Raw genomic sequence first — 24,322 nt, forward strand, 5'->3', positions numbered from 1 at the left:
TTTTCTATTCCCATTTTTATGGGAAGTATCTAATGTAATTTGGCAAATGTTTTCTGCATTCCCAGCAGTAGTAGCAGCGTGTAGAGTACTGTAAGGCAAGTTAATGGTATATGCCCTTTTTCCCGCACTGTAGTGCGATCCTGGAGTTAGTATATATAATTGGGGGGGTGTGGGGGGGGGCGTAGCCTCCCACCTAGTTTGGTTGTACATTGTCCCGTTTCTGCTAAGAGGGTTAGTAAGTGGTTCATAAGTTCTGGAAAGAGTTAGTTATTGTTGTTCTAAGTGTGCTTGTCTATGGTTTAAGATTTAGTATGTTGAAAATCAGCATTGTAAGCTGTCTATGAAATTGGAGTCAGTCAAATGAGTTTTAGGTCTTGAAGTAGACCCATCTCTCTCTCTCTTATTTACATTTATATTTATTTATATATATATATATATATATATATATATATATATATAATATACACACACACACACACGTGTGCATATATGGGTCCCCTTCAAAACATCTAAAATCCATAACATTTGAATTTCATAACATCTAACAGTACAAATCACATGAAAATAACAACCCCTTCACATATAATGACATAAAATGAGACCAAACACACTTTTTACTACATTTCTGTAGGGGGGGCTCGATACAGTGGGGTTAGGAAATTAACTTTTTCCCACTGTAGTGCGATCTTGAAGTTGGTATATTTCATTTATGGGGGTGGGGGGTGCATGGTTTTTTTTCCCCCCTGCAGAAACATAGTAAAATGTATGCTTGGTAGTTTGGTGGTGGTGTATGTGGAGGGGATGTTATTTTCTTGTGATTTGTAGTGTTAGATGTTAAGAAATTAGATGTTATGGGTTTTAGATGTTTTAAAGTAGAAAGATTTATTTTTTTAATATTAAAAAAAAAAAAATATATATATATATATATATATATATATATATATGTGTGTGTGTTAGTATGTATGTGTGTGTGTGTATATGTATATGTATATATATATATATATATATATATAAAATATTAGTGTGTGTATATATACCTTTTAATGTGACGTATAACCTGTACAATTCAATTGAGGGCAGTGCACAAGAGATGCACTCACATTTTGACTGATTTGGAGTGCTTTTGCAATAAAGAGTGGGTAAATATTGCCAAGTCAAGATGTGCCATGCTGATAGACTCCTACCCAAGAAGACTTAAGTGCTGTAATTAAATCAAAAGGTGCTTCAACAAATAGTTTAAGGGTGTGCACACTTATGCAACCAGCTTACTGTATTCTATATTTTTTCCCCTAACAGATTTGTTTGTTTTTCAATTGAATTGTACAGCTTATAGGTCACATTAAAGGTGGGAACAGTTGTGAAATTATTCATTGTGGTCTCATTTTTTTTATTTCACAAAAACATGGCATTTAACAGGGTGTGTGCACTTTTTATATCGTGTCTGTGTAATTCTTCAGATTTTAGTCAATGAAGATGTTTGAGGGACCTTCATGGGGGTATTGTGTTTGGGGTCTGTTCCCCTCATGTATTTGTTTTTCTTTGGATATTCCAAAGAGGAGAAACCAGAAAAACTGACAATCTCCCCTCATGTTATCCCTGTTTCTAGGAACTCTCAACAGGAGAGACCTAACTTTTCATAGGGACCTTTTAAACCCTTGCATGTTTGAAACCACCTCCAGTTTCTACTCCCCACAAATCGAATAATAGTACTTCTGAGATTTCTTCAGAATCTGATTCTGAGCTTCATGATTTTTCCACCGAAGTGCAATTTTCCTCATTTAGTTTTAAGTCTGAATTGTCACCTCACAGTTAGACATTGCCCGTTCAATTCTCAGAGCGTCTTCTGTGTGGCGACATGCGTGAATGGGCGTTCTTTCGTTGAAGGTTGTGCGTTAGGCCCGGCAAGCCAGCACGTAAAAATCTACTGCCAATCGTTAGCGGACCGGAGTTCCGCTGTGGCGACCCCTAACCGGGAAAAAGCCAAAAGACACAAGCAAGTTTTAAGTCTGAATCTGATACTTGTGTTCAGATGCACTTGAACTCTTTCTTGGTGACACCGTCCGTAAGATACAGTACTTGACTACGAGGGTAAACTAGTACCTCTTCCGAGTTTATGAAATGACAGTTGCTTTGCATGGAAGTTCCATACCGTCTGCTGCTGCTTCCCTCTCTTGGAGACTTTGGAAGATACCTTATTTATCTGCATCTGGCCATGAATCTAAACCTCCTGTGCTTAAGAAACCAGATGGGGAATTTATAGTACCAGAAAGTCACAGGTCTTGTTCCTAAAAGCCACCCACTTCTGACCCAGTAATTATTTCTTTGCAGTCTGGAAGAAGTTTAGAAGTGTTAACAGTGCCTTACCAATTAAAGACTGCAAGGCCATGGATGGATATGGAGAGAAGATATATACCTCTGCCACTTTAGCTTTCCATGCCATAGCATGCTTTTAATGATGTGGTCTGGTAATGTGTCTGTTTTTTAACACCTTTTTAAATTGTCACTTAAGACCTAGATAAACATGCACAAACAGAAAAAAGTTAATTTTTTCCATTTACATGTTATACATTGCCTATTTTGTTTGTAATTATCAGTCTATCATTACATAAATTGCTTGAATTCCTGCCTTCTGTTAAACCTCACTCCTCCTATCTTTGAGCATTATTTTGCATGTATTGTTCCAAAAGTTTTCATCTACTTCTATGTAATTAATTTATTACTTCCCTTTTCTCAAAAGAGTCCTTTCCAGTTCTTTTATCTCTTTTATAATATTCAGTACTCCAAATACAGTCTGTTTAGACTGATTTCCATTTTCAAGTAAATTTTTTTTTTTTTTTTTTTTTGCAGCCAACATAGCTTAAATGTAAGGCAATTCAGATCAGATCCTGTGTCCTAGCTTAAAAAAAATCACAGCCTTGGTTACAGCTGTCTGCTCACCCTTTATTCTTGACGGAGGACTCTGTAGGAGATTTTTCAAATCTGCAAACTCATTAGACTTGCAGAACACGTTTCCAGTTAACTCTTACTTCCCTATCACATCTCCAACATTTGCTATTTACCTGAGGAAAAATTATTTGAAGTCTGCTTGGGGTATAAAAATATCTATGCAGAGACCTTCTGGACCTTGTTGCATACTTGGAGCCATACATATGTCCTCCCGTTGTTTTGTAAATTGGGAAGAGAGATTTTAAAAGCAGTCTTTTTTAACCATCTCTGATTCTTATAGTTATCATGCAATATTTTATATGCTTTACTAATTATCCCCTTTTTAGCAGCGGCTTCCCTTCTAGATTTGACTAAAAACCCCACCAAAGCAGGTCTTCTACTTAAAATTTTGATACTTGTTTCTTTTGGTCTTTGCTGCGATATCACTCCCTGTCAGGGAAGGCAGTCTGTCGCTTGCAGTCCAGATGTGTTCTTGGTCTCATCGCACTATATTACCTTTTCCTTTCTAGTTATTTGCTCCTGTTACCTTTGTTCCTTTGTCATTTTTCTCCAGCCCTGTTTTGCCTGTTTTCTGTACCCCTACTTGCAGTCATTCCTTTTGGCAAAATCTCCTTTCTCCATTCTCGTGTTGGCGTAGTCCTTGGAATACTTTTTTGCTACTTTATGAATATAATATTCTGTATGGTTTTTCTCATCAGCCACTTTCCATTTTGAATTATAACCACCTACTTGTGTTATGTAAATGAACCTTAACTGCGTACCTCTAAAATATCCCTTCAAGTGAGGTAATCCAAAACCACTTTGTCTTACTGTAAAGATCAGCTTATTCCACTTAACTCTTGGCCTGTTCTCCTCCAGATAATTCCCTCCATTCTTATTTAAATTATCCACCACCTTTCCTCTGGTTGATTAGTCTTACATGAGTTGTGCAGATTTTATGTTAATGTTTTCACTGCTTGTGTCTTAATGATACTTCCGCGGTGGTGCAGCGGTAGCATTGTTACCTCACAACAAGAGGTTCTCCCATTCGATTCTTTGCTGGAGTGCAGGGAGTGCCTTCTGTGTGGAGTCTGCATGCCCTCCCCGTGGTTGGGTGGGCGTTCGAAAGACATGCGTAAATGGGCATGCCTTCATTGAAGATTGAACGTCGAGCTGGCACCTCTGCGTTCGTGAAAATCTACTGCCAATCATTAGGGGACCAGAGTTCCACTGTGACAACCCCTAACCGGGAAAAAGCCGAAAGAAGACAACAATTGCTTGTGTCTTGATATTCATGTCCATAAACAAGAGCTTCCAGGTTTTGTATTGTCCCCATAAATATGGGTGTTACTGAATTAACTTGTGTGTGGGTACATAATGTACAGCTATAGTTTTATCTTCATTCATTTTTATGTCCTGAAAAGATTTGAAACTGTCTCAGAATGTTATACAACAGCAGGATGTAATTTTTCTGGATTGATCAGGTAAAAAATATCTTCAAATAAAGCCATCTTTCCTTGATTACCGTACAAATTAAATCTTTGCATTTCTGAGTACCTTATTTTCTTTGCCAGTGGCTCTAAATATAAAACAAATGAAGTGGAAAGAGGACATCCCTGCTTGCTTCCTCTCTTCAGACACAACTTATCAGAAAACCCTCCCACTTTAATTACTGCTTTCGATCCTTCATATAGCTTCCTAATTAATCTTATTATTGTATCAGGGAATGCAAACGCTTCCACTGCCATACTCGTAAAGTCCCAGCTAACTGTTGAATGCTTTCTCTGTATCACGACCCACCAGCGACTGTGCTAATTTCTTACATTCTGATTCCCTCTGGATCATTATTGTTCTGTTAGTGTTGTCAGATGTGTGCCTTCCCTTCACAAAACCACATCTATCAATTTTTGGTAAAACCTTTGCCATTCTTAACTAGTGTAGACATAAACACTTTATAATCATGGTTTAAAATTGAAATGCATCTGTATATAGCTGGGTCTTTACTGTCCTTAGGTAACACCGCCACTGCAGCTTTTTTCCAGGATGTTGGTACTTCTCCTCATATGGTCATAGGCGGTTACTAGGCTAATGGCTCCAGAGCCCTTACAAGCCTAGCCAAGTTCAACCTGTGTTCCCAAAGGTGTCTGGTTCAATCAGACACTAAAATCAGCACCTATTGCCCCTGTCCAACAGGGACACGTATGGGAACCCCAGGGTGGATTTCCGGTTACCCATCTACTCATCCAAATTGCTCTTAAATAGGGCCAACGAGGGGCTTTGTTTAACATGAATAGGAAGCTTTTTTCAAATGTGGGGCAACCTCTGTGAGACAAATCTGTCTCTCCATCTAGTTCTGTTGATGTCACATACCAGGTTACGGTCCTTTTGAGAGACTGACCAGTGTGCCATTTGACTTGCGAATGTGCAGCATTTCCATCAAAGGTGGGTCAGAGACTGCTCTATATGCAAAGCAACAGGTTGTCTCTGAGCAGTCTGTATGACCCAGAGTAAAGTGACAATGATTTCCGTCTGTCTGCATAAGACGGATCTTGAATACCCTGAATTTTATTCTTAAGGAGCCTTTGTGGTCTCTCCAATTGCTGCATGATTTTGGAAAGGAACATACCAAAGGGAGCATTGTACTCTATATTATTGGCCTGATGAGGGAGAGTACGGGGGCTATAACCTCTCTCTCTTTCTGGAGGCAGTGCCCTTACTTATGAGATGAGGAATATAAAGTGCCCTTCTTACCACTGTGTTGACATGGTGATCGAAGTTAAGGTTGCTGTCAACCTGTGTGCCCAGATCTATCACCACTGACTGTGTACTTAGGGTATTGCTATTGATGTGTTAGTTTGTAGGAAAATCACCCTTGCCGAAGGGGATGATGATGCTTTTTTTTGCATTAAGTTTAAGACCATGACTTTGGCACCACGCATTACTCTGGGTAGGACCTTCTTGCAGGATGTTGACACCACCAGGGGTTTCCGTGATCGCTCCCAGTTTGCAGTCATCATCAAACTGTCAGCCACAGTCCTTTAGTTTTAGCCTGTACTTCGGAGAAGTAGATTCCCAACAGTAGGGGTCCCAGAACCAATTCCTGTGGAACAAGACTGGTTATGAGTCTGTTGGAAGAGGTGGAGTCCCCTATTTTGACCTTGTGAGTTCTATCAGTGAGCCAGTTTGCAACCTACCTGACCAGTATACAGGTTGATACCCAGCTGGGTGAGATGTTCTTCATCTCACATTGCTGCAGTCCTTACACTTGGGTAGTCCGCTGTCCTCGGTCGGCCCGAATATCAAAGTATAAGGCTGACGTCGGTCAAGGCGCATTTGACTGACATCAGGACGTCAGGGTACAAATGCGCATGACCGACGTCATATCCTCAGTCTTTTTTGCCGCATGGTCCGATGCAGAAGCAACATTGCAAGTGCCGGTTGGCGTTCTGAGATTTTTCGATTTCGAAGTTTCAGACCGAGTTCAAAGTTGGCTAAGTACCCGTTGGGGAATATTTTAGTTTTTTCTTGCCTCAGTGATTTACCGGATGTCAGAAAAAGTCAATAATTGCATTTCTTGTGGGAAACAGATACCGCATAGAGATTATCATACTTTGTGTATTCCTTGCTTAGGGCCTGAGCACGACGTTGTTGGCTGTCGCTCTTGTGCTAGATTTAATAAACGCACTATAAAGAGAAGGTTGGATTGTGCAAGGTTAGTCTTTGGGAAGCGGTGCAATTATAAAATGCCGTCGGATGCTCCGACGCCCGCTTCGAAGAAGCGCAAGGACAAAGCAGTTAAGCCTAGGCTAGAAGAACCGTCTGTACCGGACGCTGGTTCTTTAGAGGTGTCGGTGGAGCCGGTGGCTCCACCGGAGGTTTCTTTGTGTTCCCAGGGTGAGACTTTATTATTGCAAGATGTGGCCTCTCAGGAGGCAAGTCAGGCTGAGGGGGCTTCTCAGGTTACTATACTCCCCTCCCTTCCTAGGGTGGCTAGGCCCTCTCCTTCTGTTTCAAAGGCTTCTCCCAGGGGCAGGCCAGGTTTAGCTTCGGTTGGTGTTACCCCTAGCTCTTCAGGTACTGTGCCCAAGAAGCATATGCTTAAAATGGCAGAAGATTTGATTACTTTGATTAGGGTTCTATGCCCCCTCCTGATAAGAGACCTAGGGTGGAGCCTGAGCTGGGGGGTTTTGAGCAGGCTTCAGATGTTTCAGAGTCTTCGGCTGAAGACTTGCAGGAGTACTCTCCTTATTCTGATTCTGATGTGGATGATTCTACTCCTTCTGCTTCTCCTCCTGAGGATTTTTCTTTTTCAGAAACTCTTCATTCCATGAGGGAGCATTTTAAGTGGGAAGGTCAGGACTTCTCTGATTCCAGGAAAAGGCTTAGGGAATTTTATTTTTTACCCCAGCATAGGCCTTTGGCTATACCTCCTGTTTTGGATGTAGTGGAAGATGATTTTACAGAGGCTTCTCTTAATCCTGATTCTTTGCCTCCTGCTCCTGTTAAGCCGGATAGGTATTACAGGGTGCCTGAAGCTCATAAGTATCTTTTTAAGAGTCCTAGGGCAGACCCAGAAACTGTTAGCCAGGGGCCTAAAGGTGTTAAGGCTTCTGTTGTTAAGAATCCGGTTCCTGCAGACAAAGAGGCTAGGGCCTTGGATAGATGGGGAAAGAAAGTTTATACTTCTTCCACTCTTGCTATGAGGGCTTTGAATTGCCAGTTTCACATGTTGAAATACCAAAACTATCTCCTTTCACAATTGAAGTCTAAGGTTGATGCTCTGGCAGTAGGTATTGATTGTAAAGAGTTGCAAGATTTAGTACATGTTTCTGAACAGGTGGGTAAGCATTCTTTGCAATGTGGTTTTGATGCTGTACAGGCCTCGTCTAGGGTGGCTGCCACTGGGTCAGTTCTTTGCAGGCACGCCTGGCTAAGGGATCAAACTTTGTCTGAACATGTTAAAACAAGGATTTTAGATGCTCCTTTACAATCTGACGTGTTGTTTGGTCCTCCTGTTGAGGCAGTTTTAAAGAAAATGGAAGACAAAGCTAAGTCTATGCAGACTGTTAAAGATTTTTTGCAGGTCCAGCCTCCAAAGTTTAGTAGAAATTGGCCTACTAAGGGGTGGACGTATCCTTCTTATGATTCCCAGTCTAGGGGTAGATCTAGACGTGGTAGGGGCAGAGCCCAGGGCTCTTTCAGGCCTAGAACAGGGAGTTCTCCTGCACAGTCTTCGGGTGAGGGCAGGGGTCAGTCCTTTCGTAAACAGACCCAATGACCTACCTTTTCAGCTGCCAGAGCCTTCTTGTCTGGCAGCACCTTTGGGAGGAAGGTTGGCACTTTTCAAAGAAAATTGGAGTTTAATTACCCAAGACAGATGGGTATTGGATATCATACACCACGGCTACAGGTTTTATTTCCATACCTTGCCTCCTTTCAAAGGCATGCCAGACGTTCCTCCTCAACAAAGAATAGAGGCTTACAAGCAGATTTCTCTGTTGCTCCAAATAGGGGCCATACAGCCGGTCCCTATGCCAGAAGTGGGCCTAGGATTTTATTCTCGCCTGTTCCTAGTACCAAAGAAGGGGAACACGTGGAGACCAATTTTGGATTTATCTATCCTCAACACTTATCTGGACATTCCCAAGTTCAAAATGTTGACGTTGCAGCAGCTTTTACCTCTGCTGGGCAAAGATCATTGGATGGTAACTTTGGATCTCAAGGAGGCTTACCTTCATGTTCCTATCAGACTAAGCTGCAGGAAGTATCTACGTTTTCGAGCTGGGACTTCTCACTATCAGTTCTCTGCATTGCCCTTTGGCTTATCTACTGCGCCCAGAGTGTTCACGAAAGTTCTGGCTCCAGTGATAGCTTTCTTCAGGCTAAAAGGAATACAGATCTATCCTTATTTGGACGACTGCCTGATTCTGGCTCAAGGAAGGGAAGAGCTTCTTCATCATTTGGAATATGTGATAGCAGTGCTAAGATGCCTGGGGTATTCTGTGAACGAAATAAAGTCCAGTCTAGTACCCTCTCAGGACATGTGCTTTCTGGGTGTGAGACTGAATACAGCATCCCAGATAGCCTTTTTAACCCCGGACAAACAAAAGAGTCTATCCCTTTACTTCCATCAACTATCTCATCAGTCCGGGCTGACTGCAAGGACAGTCCTTCAAGCCTTAGGGTTCATGGCATCTTGTATTCTGGTGCTTCCCAATGCCAAACTGCATATGAGGAAGCTACAATGGTATCTCAAAAATGTATGGACACAGCACTGCCAGGATCTGGACACTGTCATTCAAATAATACCTTGCATTCAAAAGGAATTTTTGTGGTGGGCTCAGGAATGTCACCTAAACAAGGGACTCTCTGTGACCCGGCCAGAGGCGAGTCAGAGTTTAACGACAGATGCCTCAGACAAAGCTTGGGGAGCTCATCTAAATGGAAAGTGGATACAAAACAAGTGGCCTGTCAGACTACAGCATCTACATATCAACATGAAGGAGATGTTAGCAGTCCAGTTTGCATTAATAGCTTTCAAGGATTTACTTCTTCCAGGGCAGGTGTTGATTCTAACAGACAACACAACTGTCATGTGGTACATCAACAAGCAAGGGGGAACACATTCTTATCCTCTATGCAGGCAAGCAATGATTTTGTGGGAGACTGCTCTCAGTTTACAGCTCAATCTTCAGGCAAGGTTTCTGCCAGGAGCACAGAACTCCTTAGCAGATGTGTTGAGCAGACGAATTATGGATCCCCACGAGTGGAAATTGGATCCTCATGTATTTCAGAAATTGACAGTGTCATGGGGAACTCCAGACATAGATCTGTTCGTTTCTCCACTAAACCATCAGCTGCCAAAGTTTTGCACAAAAAGGTTTCATCCCACAGCTTGGAGAGTGGATGCTCTTTCTTTCAATTGGAGCAATCTTCATGTGTATGCCTTTCCACCTCTGCCTCTCCTCCCAAAGGTACTTGTAAAGGTCAGACAGGACAAGCCAAGGATGATTTTAATAGCTCCGGATTGGCCTCGACAGCACTGGTACCCATTACTGAGAAGTCTGGTACGGAAGCCTCCATGGCCTTTGCCTTGATTCCACACCTGTTGTCGCAGGAGGACAGCCATTTGCTAAATGTCAAGCTTCACTCTCTGCACCTAACAGCCTGGCATATTCTGTTTTGAACCATAGTGGGCCTCCACTTCCTCAGCAAGTTTTGAATGTTATTTTGGAAGCTAGAAGGCCTAGTACAAGGAAAGTGTACGCAGATAAATGGAAGAGATTTTTATTTTGGAGTGCAGCAAAAGATTTTGATGTTTCTGAGCCTAATTTGTGTGTGGCTCTTCAATATCTTACTGAGTTACTAGACAAAGGTTTGTCTTTCTCTTCTATTAAAGTTCATGCTGCAGCAATTTCGGCTCACTATGATTGCGACCCACCATTGTTTTCTCATCCTTTGTTCAAGCAAATTTCTTAGAGGGGCAAAGAATATAAGACCCCCACGAAGAGCTCCTACTCCTGCTTGGGATCTCAATTTTGTGTTGGAGAAACTCACTCTACAACCTTTTGAGCCTGCAGCTACTTCTGAGTTGAAATATTTGTCATGGAAGACTGCTTTTTGTTGGCCATTACCTCTGCAAGAAGGGTTTCTGAATTGCAGGCCCTTATGGCGGTTGAGCCTTTCTTGATTTTCCATAAGGATAGGGTATCATTACGTACTAATCCTTCCTTTATGCCTAAGGTGGTTTCTAGTGTGGCTTTAAACCAAACTATTCATTTGCCTACCTTTTATGCAAATCCCCAAAATAAAGGGGAAAAGATTTTGCACACTTTAGATGTACACAGGCAGTTGTGTTATTATTTGGACAGAACTAAAGGGTTCAGGCAGTCTCAGCAGTTGTTTGTTTCTTTTGCTTTGAGTTCTCAGGGCAAGCCTGTGTCAAAACAAACTATTTCTAAGTGGATTGGGTTTTGCATTGCTTTCTGTTATTCCCATCATGGCAAGGAGATTCCAGCTGGGATTAGGCCTCATTCCACTAGGGCTACTGCCACTTCAACAGCTTTTTTGAGGGGAGTGGCAACCAAGGATATTTTGGAGGCAGCTACTTGGAGTTCAGTGCATACATTCTCTAGGCATTATCACCTGCCACTTTACTCTAAATCCAGGGCTGGTTTTGCCACTGCTGTTTTGCAGGGCATCTTGGCGGCTCCTGCTTCCTTGTAGTTAGCCATCCTCCCTTTCCTCTGCTTTGGGATTCTACCCAAGTGTAAGGACTGCAGCAATGTGAGATGAAGAACATAGTACAGTTTTGTACCTACCATAAATGTAGATGTTCGAAGATCCACATTGCTGCAGTCCAATTTACCCTCCCTCCTTCCCCTCTGTAGTTAGAGGTGGTTGTGTGGGTTGGGTTGTACATATTGTGTATATGGTATATATTGTACATATAGTTAGTGCAAGGGTGGTTGGTTGGTTGTTTGCTGTCTTTTGGTTTTGACCTTTATTTTTAGGGTCTTCTGGCATCTGGGGCAAGAAAAGACTGAGGATATGACGTCGGTCATGCGCATTTGTACCCTGACGTCCTGATGTCAGTCAAATGCGCCTTGACCGACGTCAGCCTTATACTTTGATATTCGGGCCGACCGAGGACAGCGGACTACCCAAGTGTAAGGACTGCAGCAATGTGGATCTTCGAACATCTACATTTATGGTAGGTACAAAACTGTACTTTTTTATCAATGTTGCCTGAGTGGGGGATTGTGTCAAAGGTCTTTGCCAAATCTAGGAAAGCTGGATGCACATATCTGCCCTTCTCTAGGGCTTTGGTGACCGTCTCGAATTCCATCAAGTTTAATGGGCATAATCTCCCCTTGACAAAGCCAAACTGGGTGGGGTCGAGCATTTGGAGATTTCCTATATCTTTGTTAATGAGGTCCATGATAATTTGTTCCATGGCCTTGCAGATAAGGCTGGTCAAGCTAATGAATCTATAGTTCCTGGGGTCTGTGGATGCACCCCCTTTGTGCATAGGGATGACTGTTGTTGTTTTCCATTCCATTGGGACGAAGCCAGTGCTTAGGCTGTGATTGAAAAGCATGCTTGAATGGTGATGCTAATTCCTGTTTTAATCCATGTAGAACACACCCTGGGATGTTGTCTGGTCCCATAGAGGCTGTGTTTTTGGCTTTGGAGAGGGCATTTGACCTGCTTCTCAGAGATACTAGAAGGGGGACAGGTGTTAGGTTGAGTGAAAACTTCTCTCCCCTGTCCGTGTCACACACCCCAAAGCATCCCTATCCGCCAGCAGGTTTGCTATATCCACAGGTTCTCTATATGAAGTACCATTAACTAAGAGTTCAGAGCAAATCTGGGCCTTACCTTTGAGGTTACGTATATAACTAAAGAATGCCTTGTGGTTATCCTTTAGTTAGGGAAGCTAATTTGGATTCATAGATAGATTTGGAGGATTTCACTAGGAGTCTTATTTGCTTGTTTAAGTTGTGGACGGAGTGGTTTCCAGTTTTGAGACCGTTTCTTTCTGCTGTTAGATAGCAATTTCTTTCTCCTATTGTATAGCCTATTAATGGCAGTTGTCCAACAGGTAGGTTTGTTTTTCCTTGAAGACATAGCTTTGATTCTGTTAGATATGGCAAAGTCAATACAATTGTACAGGTGATTGTATAACTCATCATAGGTGCCTGTTCCATCAGTGCAGGAAGGGGCTTTAAAGCTATTTATGCCATCACATAAGAGGTTGTAATTGGCCTTTGATAAGTTCTTTTTTAGTGTAGTTGTTGCTAAGGTGGGTCCTGTTATAGTTAGTTCTAGCGAGACTGGTTTGTGGTCAGAGCTCACCAGGGATGGCCACACACTCGGGGTGGTGCAACAGTCTCCGATGTTGGTGAGCATCAGGTTCAGGATGTTTGAGCCCCTTGTGGATGTGTCAACCAGCTGGTCCAGGGCATTGGAGTTAACAAAGTCCAGGAACCTTTGGGTAAATAAGTTGGAACATGTATAATTTACCCAGTGTATGGACAGGAAATTAAAGTCACCCAAAACCAGGGTGTTTGGTTGTATCTTGATTGACTCAAGTAGATCCAAGTAGGTTGAATGGATGTCCTGATTCATGGAAGGGGTCCTATAGCTGGCAATGACCTGAAGAGAGGTTTTACCTACAGTCAGTTTCACCCGAAGTAATTCAGTTTAATGAATATTGATACATCACCTCCTTTAGTTCTCACGCCTTCAGTTTGTGGTCTGAACATGTGGAAGGAAATGTAACCTGGTATAGTTGGGTTGCTCTCCGCAGCTTTAAAACCGGTTTCAGTGACTGCACAAGTGTCATTATCGTCCAGGGTGAGGACTGCTTCCACTGAGCGTAGTTTCTGGTTTAGACTACAAGCATTTAGCAGCATAACCTTGAGATTGTTTTTAGAGGGTATTTTTATGTCGGGGAATTTTGATCTTGAGATTGCCTAAAAAGACACTATGGGGATGGCAAGAGCCTTAGCCAGTAACTGAAATCCCAGGTTTGACAGACCATCTCTGGCAAAGCATCTAGGTCTGTCGACCATGTCATCCCAGGCTGACAAATACTGGATCCCCTTTGACACCAGAAACTAAGCCAATTGCTGAAGTCCATTATTTTTTGTTTGTATTGAGACGTTATCGTAGGCGAACGTAAAATGCTGCTTAAGGCTAGGGGCATACCTGCCTGCGACTCATAATCCAAGAGCTCAGTCATGTCTCTCTTCATAGTCCAGTGTGGTACATCTCCAGTCGTTCAAACCAACATGGACTATAACAGAGTCATAACAGTGCCTGCTGTTGAGAGGCTAGAGTGCGTGTGTGATGTGGCACGTCCTGGCACCTAACAGCTCACTGTGACCTTTTCCTTATCCAGCCTGGCGAGAGGGACATCTGTGCATCTCACAGTTGTTGCCTATCACTTAAGATGTTTTTGTGTTATGCCTTAGGGGCTTGACTGGTGAGTCACTGGTGTGTGATATGTTGTGTGCACTATGTTCTGCAGAGGATGCATGCTTGTTTGTGTTTGGGAGATCTCTGATGTTTAGGTAAGCCTCTTGTAAGGACCTCTGCAATTCCCAGCTCAGAAGGGCGGAAGCTGTCCTCTCCTCCCACAAACCTTCTTGATGTAAAATAACCGGCCTGAAGCCAAAGTGGTTAAACCAAAAGGCTTATAACGGATATAGTTTTAATCAGGCTATTAACAAGCAGTGATAATGTAGCAGAATAAATGCCATTTAACACTTCTTTTTTAAGAACAAGCATCAAAAGCGAAATAAAGTAATAAAAGTAGGAAGAAACACAAATACAGTAAAAGCAGCTGAATAAAGTGCATTTTTTAGGTTAAGTGGGAAGGGAGGAAACAGAAGTTGAGGGTTGAGAAACTATGGGGGTGGGCCTTCTCAAATATCTCTCTGTCCCAGTGGAATGAGCTGATGAGATGGGACTGGGAGAAGTGTCCAAAATCAGATTTATAGTAGGGGCGGACCACCAAATTTAAGAACACAACAATTGGTTGGGTGGGAGGAAAAATTTAAAATGCAACCAGAGATCAGCAATATTCAGGCAGAGTACAGCAAGCAGGCTACCAAGCAAACACTTGAGCTAAATAGAGATATTTTTAACTGAAAGAGCAATGCTGTTTCTCAGCTTCTCCCACTAATTAACTGATGTTATTCACTGTTTGCAAAGGAATTCTTTGCTTTTTTTTTTTTTTAAACTGATACTAGCCAAGACCTCTTAAAACTCCAACAGAACAGAAAACTTAAAACAAAACAAATGTACAAGAATAAAATACAAAATAGAAGTGAGTAAACCTTAAATGAAAAGCTTCAATTCAAAGTAAAATGCAGCCAGAGATCAGCAATATTTAGAGTACAGTAAAGCAAGCAGGCCACCAAACAAACACTTCAGCTTCTCCTTTTAAAATAAAGTTAAACTAAATCTTTCAGATCTTTATCACTTTCTTCCTTCTTCCAAAATTCCAATGGAATACCATGTGTTCATAGAGATTATTCTTGATTTATATAGTATTGTTTAACTGTTACTTGTTAATATTTCTATTTGCACTCTTTCTTGAGTTTCCCACTTTGCTGCTTTGCACATATTTTCATAAAATGTCTGAAATATCCCTACTGCATCTATAGGATCTGTCATTACTAATTTTTGTTAATAGGCACTCAGTTTGGTGACAGCCCTTTCTACTTTCTGTTGCCGAAGTTGTTGTGCTGAAAGTTTTTATGATCTGGAGTTATTGCCAAAAAAACTGTTGGTTAACCGCAATCTTTGTATATTTATACACATTATCCAGGTACTGTTTTCTCTTTAGCTATCTGCAGTTGCACCTCTTGTTCTGAGAGATTCCCATCATTCTGCAAATCTTTAATCTACTCTGCCCCTTTAATAAAAAAAAGTTTTAAAAAAGATTTTGGTGTGTGTGTTTAAAAATTTCATGTCTAGTGGTTCTATTTTTATAGCTAGCACGTGTGTGTTAAACTTTCTCTTTTTGTCAGAAGTCACTGTGACTTTTGTCTACTGCATGCTGTTCCTTTTCTGGGCCTTTTTTGAGTACAGCTGCTTTAGGTGTTTTTTTGGTTGTTGGTCTTGCATAAACTGGAAATATGTCTGACAAACTTGGCTTTAAGAAATGCACTTGTGGGCATACGACTCCTAACTATGATGTCCACAAGAAGTGCGTCTGTTGTTTAGGGCCAGAGCATCTTAATTTGGATTGTGACATATGCTCCTCTTTCAATCCTAGGACCCTTTCAGACTGTAGAAGTTAATAATTTTAAAGGACTGCTGCCAGCACCATCTTCCCCTGGGTGCCTCAGCCCTGGACAGCTAGAGTCCGATTCTCTCTGGGGAGCTTGGATCTGGGGTTGGCTCTGAGTTTCCTTCGGCTGCTTTGGCAGGAAAGAGAGGTTTCCCGGAGGCTGTCAGCTTATCAGGTAGCAGAAAGGGTATTCTCTTTGTACAGAGAACCCTCTTCTCTTGTCTCTGATTCTACCCCTCGTCCCTCATTGGGTCTGAGCTCTGAGCCCATCATCTCTGCTCCTCAGGGTCAGCCAGCATAGGGAGGCCTCTCTTTCTCCATTCCCCAGACAGTTTTCCTCTCTCTTCCAGCATCTCTCCCAAGTATCCCATGGAAGAAGTCCCTAGGAAGAGAACATGTAAGAGGAGGCACGTTAGACTCACTACCTGAATGTTTGTTTTGGGGACGTCCAGGAAATCTTCAAGCAGAAAGGTGGCTGGTCTTCTCAAACTCCTCCTCCTGAGGAATTGGTGTTCCTGGAGGCTTTTGCGGCTGGCCCATCTACGTCTTTGGTAAAAAAAAAAAAACCCAGTGAATGAACTTATGGACCTGGTTTCCTACCAGGCTTGGACAGAACCAGACACTGTCGAGTCCATCAAACACGCGGATTAATTTCTTGTCCCTTCAGCAGACAGAGCCCATTGGAGTCAAGGTGTTTTTGTTGATGCCATAATGGTGGAGGCAGCCATTAAAAGGAGCTAACTGAGCAGAGCTCCTCTGTCTATCCACTGAACAGGGAGCCCAGAGTGATGGATAGATTTGGAAAAAACATCTGCATCTCAGTCACTTTCTCACACTGAGGTTGTTAAATTACCTGGCGCATTTTACTTGCTTAGAAAGATTTAATAAAGGAGCTTTCAGACTCCGTCACCGATTCCATGTCTGCAGAGGATGTTTCTTCAGCTGACTACTCTGTTGTCCATTGCCAATTCTTTAATGAGGCTGATCTCCATACAGTGGAGGGTGCCTCATGAGGAGATATTTCAGGCATAGCTATTAGAAGACTTGCCTGGATGAGGCTGTGCGACTTCATGGACCCCTTTAAGATGTCTTTTGTTAATGCCCCCTTTGATGTCTCCTTATTCAGGCCATCAGCAAAAGATACGCTTACCGATAGTGAGCAGGAAAGAAAGACCCTGTCTGCCACCTGAATCCAGTTTTCTACCTCTCAACAAACTTTCTCTAGAAAACCATTGAGATAGGAAGACCAGTGTAGTTCCAAAAGTCTCTGGGGCCTTTTCAAGAACAGCACGTGGACACTTCCTGCAGAGGAGGAGGTTTCAATGGTAGATGTCGCGGCATAGGGTGTCAGCAGAACCAGGGCTTCAGAGACTCCTTCTCTTATGGGGCCTATCAGCGCTCCTGAAGTGCTACCTGGTTGTCCACCTCTGGATGCAGTCGGGGGTTGTGTTTTCCTGCACCTGGATGCCTGGACAAATCTTACAAACAACGCATGGGCGCTAAACATAATATCCAAAGGATACTACATTCCCTTTTCCCTTCCACCTCCTGTCCCAAGGAAGGAAACTCCCCATTGTTCCACCTAGTCAGAGGGAGTATGCATTTCAGGAAGTTCAAAAGCTGCTACAGGAAAGAGTCACCCATGAAGTCCCACCTGAGCAAATTGGATTCGGAACTTCCTCTTCTTTTTGGTGCCAAAGAAAACAGGGGGCCTAAGACCAATTTTGGATCCAATCAGTCTGAGTCAGTATGTAAAGAAGTTCAAGTTCTGAATGGTTATGGTTCAGTCCATCCTGCCTCTTATGTGCAAAGATAATTGGATGTGCTTTATAGATCTCGAGGACATATATATTATCATATCAAAATAGGTGCTTTAGGAGACACCTGCTTTTTTGGATAGGAGCCAGTCACTACCAATTGAGAGTACTGCCCTTTGGACTGGCCACAGCCCTCTGGGTGTTAACTAAAAGCATGGCAGTCGTGGCAGCTCACCTGAGGCTCAAAGGATTCCAGGTGTTACTCTTTCTTGATTAGCTCCTCAATGCCCCAATCAGGCATAAACTTCTGCAAGCCAAGAAATTACTTGCTTCAGATCTCCAACTCAGTAGGCATCGTGATAAATTTTCCCAGATCGAACCCGACTCCTATACAGACTCTAGAATTTATAGCAACTCAGCTGGATACTACGACTCAAGTGGCTTCATTACCTCTTCACCGCATCACATCTTTTAGAAATCTGGTGTGGGACTTGCTGTCTCATCCATCCCGTCCAGCAAAACTACTGTTACAAGCTGTTGGATCAGTGTCTGCTGCCATTATTCTAGTACCTCTAACAAGATTCTTTATGCAAATCTTCCAATGGGCCTTGGCGGCACAGTGGTCTATTCTTTACCAGCCTCTATCTGTTCCCATCAAACTCATTCCAGTTTGTAAATGTCCTATTCGATGGTGGATACAGTCAGATGATCTGTTTTTCAGCAGGTCCTTCTCTTTTCCTCCCCCAGTAGCCACAGTGATCACAGACTCTTCCAAACTGGAGTGAGGAGGCATTTCAAGGGAAGGATAGACCAAGATACATGGTCCTCCTCTGAGACCAAGTTGCATATCCATGTCCTGGAGATGAGAGCAGTTCTTCTAACATTGCAAGCCTTTCAGGACATTCTCCCACTAAGGACTATTGCAGTACATACAGATATGTCAGTTGTCTGGTACATCAAGAAGCAAGGAGGAAACCTCTCCTACCCATTGTACAGAGAGGCCATGAGGGTCTGGGATTTCTGAAGACCGCTTTCTAATTACAGCGCACATACCGGGGAAACCAATGCATTGGCAAACAGACTCAGAAGGGCCATTCAGTTCCTCACGAGTGGTCCCTCAATCAGTCAGTAGCGAACACGATTTTCCGCCATTGGTGCCAGCCTTGATGCGATCTCTTTGCCTCTCCCTTCAAAAAGTGCAGCAAGCTGTTTGCTCTGATTCCCTCCTCTTGGGGAGTTGCCAAGAAGTTTTCTGATTCATGATTGACCCCTGGGTCTCTTCTGTGCTTACCTCCCTCTTCCACTGATCCTAAAATTTCTACAGAAAGCAAGCAGGCTGAAGAGCGCAGTCCTCCTCATTGCCCTCTACTGGCCTCAACAGGTATGGTTCCCCTTCCTCTAGTCTCGCCTCAGATATCCTCCATGGATACTAGAGCCTAACTAAGATCTGTTATCTCGCTCATCAGAGATTCAACATCCCATCTCCACACCCTCAAGTTGACCGAATGGTTTCTCTCTTCCAGTAATTGTGAGACAGTCCAGGCTTGCTTCCCCAGTTTGTGACATTATCTTTGCCTCCCAGAAGGCCTTGACCAAGAAAGTCTACAGAAGCAAATGGATAAGATTCTCTATATCGGCTTCTAAAGAGAATATAGATCCTTTCTCTGTTCCTTTTCCTTACTGCTCTTTTTAAGGAAGGAGCTAGTTTTTCCACTATTAAACTTCAGTTAGCAACCATTGCCAAATTCCACGCTGGAAACAAATCCCTTTCTTTGTCAACTTCCAGATTTTGTAAAGTTTTCATGAAAGGAATTTTTCTTATACCACCAATAAAAGATTGCTCTCCACCTTGGAACCTCACTGTAGTCCTCCAGGGATTGACTCTGAAACCGTTTGAACCAACAAACAATTGCGATATGAAGTTTTTCTTGGGAAAACTAGCTTTTTAGTAGATTTCACTTCAGCAAAAAGAATTGATGAACCCCAGGCCTTATCAGCCTCCTTACATTATTTTTCATAAAGACATGGTTTCTATGAATCGGCCCTTCCTTTATGCCTAAAGTGACCTCTGATACTAACATTTAATCAATCCATTTTAATTGCCAGTTTTCTTTCAGAACTTCATTAATAATGGAGAATATATGCTGCACCTACTTGATGATCATAGACAACAACGTTGTTATTTTCACAGAACAAAACCGTACAGGAAGTCTTTATCAGCTATTTTGTATCCTTTTCCCCTAACTGTTTTTAGGTCAAGCAGTCTCCAAAATTACTTTGGTCAAACAGTTTACGGACTGTATTTCACTGATTTTAGTCTCAAAAATGTTTGGAATTGCCTTGTCCTACTAGAGCCTACTTCACTAGATGTATCAGTCTAGCAGACTCCAAAAACGACTTCAGACCAGTGACAAGTGGACTACCACAGGGTTCAGTCCTGGGTCCTCTCCTGTTTGGTATCTACTTTTCTGAAGTACAGACTAACACAGAAGGTCTTTGGCTAACTAAGTTCGCAGATGACTGCAAACTAGGAGCCATAATCGAAACACATAAAGATGTGGACATCCTACAAAAGGGCCTCACTGAGACAGATGCCTGGTGTCAAAGCCATGGCCTTGAGCTCAATGCCAAAAAGTGCATGGTCATCCCCTTTGGTAAAATAAACTGTACCCATGCGCTACCACTTAGGTGGTAGTCTACTTAACACCAAAAGTATGATAAGAGACCTTGGGACACAGGTGGACAGTAGTCTCTCCTTTTGATAATCACATCGCCACAGTAGTCAGGAAAGCCCTGTACATGGCACACCTCATCACAAAAGGTTTCTCATCCAGGAAAAAAGAGGTCATTGTTCCCCTCTACTCATCACTCATTAGACCCATTGTGGAGTACAACGCCCCTTTTGGTGTGTACCTCACAAGACATCTAACAACAACTGGAAAGGCCGCAGAAATACCTCACAGAGGATTACCAGCTTCAAACAGATGCCCTACGCAGACAGTCTCAAAAAAATGCCAGCTTTACTCCGTCGTATATCACCTACTCAGAGGCGATCTCTGCCTAACACACACAGCTATGTCAAACTCAGTGCTGTTGGACATGCTCCACTTAAAGAAATCCCAATCCCTCCGAGCTACAAGCTCTAGGGACCTAAACCTTGTCGCCACAATAAACAGAACATGCTGGAGGGATAGATTCCTGTCCCAGAGACTTCCCATAATCTGGAACAAACTACCTATCTATATCAAACAAAACTCATTAGCACTCTTCAAGAAAAATCTTGATGAGTGGATGGGAAATAGGAAATTCACCCTGGGGATCACCTCTGTGGCTCTGCTCGACACGGGCACAGGAGAATAATTTTCTTGAGTAGCAAAAGTCACGGTACCTTTTTGGCTAGGCTTATGCAGGGCCTAGGGCCAATAGCCTAGTACCTACCTATGGCTACTCAGTCTGCTTTTTCTTCTAGAATTTCAGTTAATGATACCTGCACTGCAGTCACTTGGTCAAAGACTCTTACCTCTGTTGCACACTACAAAGGAAGCTCTGCTTCTGCAGGCAATGTTCAATTTGGTTTGACAGTGGTCCGGCGTGTCCTGCTTTGAGGGCCTTTCAAGAGCTGCATAGCTGGGTACTTTTGACCCATCAGTGAGGAAGAATGAAAAGGGCAACATCCGATTTAAGTTATGTACTTGGCATCATTGTTTTCCATTTTCATCCTTCCTCACCTTCCCTCCCACCCAGCCCCAGCCTCTTCACTCCTAGAAGGATCTTTGGATGATAATGGAACCCGCATGTTCCAGGTTTGAGCCGCAATCATTTCTTGTGTCTTTCCTGTCTCTATAACTTAATGAGCAGTAAGGCAGCAAACTCGATCTGAGGAGTTGGGGATGGAGTAGAGCACTATGGGTAGAGGGAGGAGCTTGAGATTTGGATTCGAAGTCTTGTGAATGTGGCAGAGTTGGATCTGAGGATCGGATCTGTAACCCATTAGTGAGGAAGAATGAAAATGGACAACACAGATGCTATGATATGGTGGGTACATAACTTTTAATTTCTGTTACTGATGTTGGGATTACTTATAGTTTTATGCAGCAGTATTGCTGTTTAAATGGCTTCTGCTTTCAAGGAAGTAACTTTTCTCTAGCAGGAATGTTTGTAGAGGCCAAGAGGTGCAAGATGAAATAAGTGAAGTTTTTAAAACATGACAACCATACCATACCACTCAACTGTCAAGATTTTCTGCATCGTAGTTTTATGTTTCTTCAAAAATTGTTTTCTGGCAAGTCATTGAGGACTGAAGTCAGAAAATAATGACAGATGTGAGTTTCAGACTTTTTATCATTCATAAAATTAATACTGATGCAAAACCTGTTGTTCTGTTAACTTTCTAAGTTTTTAAGTGCAATATTTTAAAACTGTCCCTATTCTTTGGCCTTTGTTCCCCCATTCATTATGACTTTGTTCAAATTTTTTTTCTTCCTCTAAGAAATTGAGAGGTATGATGACAACACAAACCAAAGTATTATTTGAACAGAATTTTTCAAAATTCTTTAAAGTAAATCCAGCAAAAGAAAATTTTTTTTTCTGCAGACTGCCATTCAGAAGCCTTATATGAGCAGGTAGGACATTATAATCTCATGTTTTCCATGCACAGAGTGCCTTGTGGGGAATGGGAAAACCTGGCCAAAAATGGTCATGTTAATATGTCTAACACAATCCGTTTAATTTTTGAGCCAGAACAGAAAACATTTAATTTAGTGCTGCAGCATGCTAATATGGTATAAAGCACTGGTATTGAAAAATACATGCACTGATTTTCTGATTGTAATGATCCATATTTCTCTTTTGATTAGCTTCTGCTACACTGAAAGATATTCTTAGTGGCATAGCTTAATCTTGTTTTTTGTTTAGTGAGTACTCCTGTTCCAGAACCCTGATTTGAATACAAGCGTGGGGCTTGGGTGGTGGTGGTGACCCCAGCTGCATGTAAATGTGTAGTTCCCATTAACAGTATCGTACCTGTCATATCTTTGCTTGTTTAATAACAGTACAGCAGCTTTTGAATTAAACAGTATTGTGTAGTTTGGATTGGCTTGTACATGTTGCTGATTATTTGAATATATTTTAAATGCTTGAACAGTTTGTATATCATAACTTCTAGAGAACGTATGTGTAAATCTTTGAGTGATTTGTGGAACTTGGTATGTGCCAAACAAGTCTGAATAACTTATTTTTCCCTTTAGGTTTTAAGAAGAGAGACATGACTCCCTGACGGCAACATCAAGTTTGCAGGTGAGCAGGGAACTGCTTGCTGCCAATATGGGTAAGTTATTTCCTGTGTTATGTATGGACTGTTTTGATATGTTTCTTAAGCAAGTTTGTCAGAACATATGAACATATTTTCAATGCTTAACTTTTGATTTTCTGTTGCAAAAAATTATGCATTGTTAAAAGGCATGTACAAGTCACTCAGCTTGACAATGTTTTGGTTAAATAGTTGTAGCCTGAAATTTCAGATTTTTATACCACACTGTCTTTAGTATCTATCCTTCTTAAACAGCTTTTATTTTTTTCTCTGTGGCAGATATCCTAAAGATACAGAATGTATCCCAATATTTTCATACTAGAACCTTTTGTTAGACTACTAACAGTGTAATTGCTCTATCATCACTGTGGGCACAGCTTTGCTGGTCTCCTTTTGTACATGTATTTTCTTTCATTTGCATTTGAAGATTGGACGTTCACAGAACAGCTGAGCTGATCAAAATATTATGCCATCGATAATGTGCTTGTACTTTTTGTGCAAGTGTTTTGTGGCGGTTGCATTTGTAAATGAATGTCAGTATAAATTAGTACAAGTATGATATTCTCTCCCTCAGCATCTCCGTGCTTACAACCACCCTAAATTTAAATAATGTTATTCTCTTATTACAAAATATCAATTCGCTTTACTCTCCACTTTGACTCTTGAAACCCACCTAAGTTTAGCTGACTGTCATGTGCAGGCCTATGTCAGTCTTCAAATTACTCCTTACTTTGTAGTGTCCTTCACTGTAGTTCACCATTGTGCTATAACTATTGCACTTATCTGGTTTTCTGTCTGATTCATCCCTGGAAGCCCCTCAGAAATTTTGCAGAGCATGGAGACTGGCTGCTACACCCCTGGTCACACAACGGCAGGTAATAGAGTGGTTATCTAAGTACATTTTTCCTTGCAGTTTTTCACATGGTGCAGGAGTGATTAGTGATACTAGCTGTTGGGCTGAAGCCCTCATTAAATCAATGAAAGAAATGGAATTAAATTCAGAAAGCTGAATATTTTTAGATTGAGTAAAGGTCTACTTCTGCTTTGCTCTAGGCATTCAGAACTCTGCACATATGCCGAGTTCTAAGGAGATGTAATATAGAAAGGGGATAAAAATTTACTAAATCTGTTCTCCAGGCTGGTTTCAAAACCAGCGAAACACTAGGCGTTCAACACCATTGTGAACAGCTCTTCGTTCTTCTTGAGGATGTATGACACCTCATTTGGCGAGCACTCGCTGAACTGCTGCATGAAGCGGCAAAGAGCCTTTCCTATTGGATCAAGCTGACTGAGATGGCCTGAAACTGAAAATTAAGGGAACTAATGGAGTGCAGACTAGGTATTAGCAAGTTTTAAGGCACTCTGCCTGCTGCTGTGAACTTCAGACTTAACCTTCAGAAAAGCATGCTAATGCAAAGTCTGTTCTAGCAAGTTTAAATATATAAAGGCAGTAGCTGATTTTGCTCATTTGCCTACCGTTAGTTTCTAGTTTTCTTTTTGACTCCTGAACTAAGAGGTTAACGTGTA

At 42.0% G+C, this 24,322-nt stretch overlaps 1 protein-coding gene across 1 annotated transcript in view; it reads left to right on the top strand.

Moving 5' to 3' along the window:
• MAP3K3 (mitogen-activated protein kinase kinase kinase 3) overlaps positions 1-24,322 on the top strand; it is a 1,217,405-nt gene that overhangs the window by 43,623 nt on the left and 1,149,460 nt on the right. Inside the window, exon 2 of the mRNA XM_044055195.1 lies at positions 22,734-22,813. Within this exon, the coding sequence (XP_043911130.1) occupies positions 22,810-22,813 (4 nt within the window). The 5' untranslated portion in view covers positions 22,734-22,809. The remainder of the gene's footprint in view (positions 1-22,733; positions 22,814-24,322) is intronic.

This window comes from Protopterus annectens, chromosome 13.part0, assembly GCF_019279795.1.
Source record: "Protopterus annectens isolate FY-2018-M chromosome 13.part0, PAN1.0, whole genome shotgun sequence".
In the NCBI taxonomy this organism is placed as follows: Eukaryota; Metazoa; Chordata; order Ceratodontiformes; family Protopteridae; genus Protopterus; species Protopterus annectens.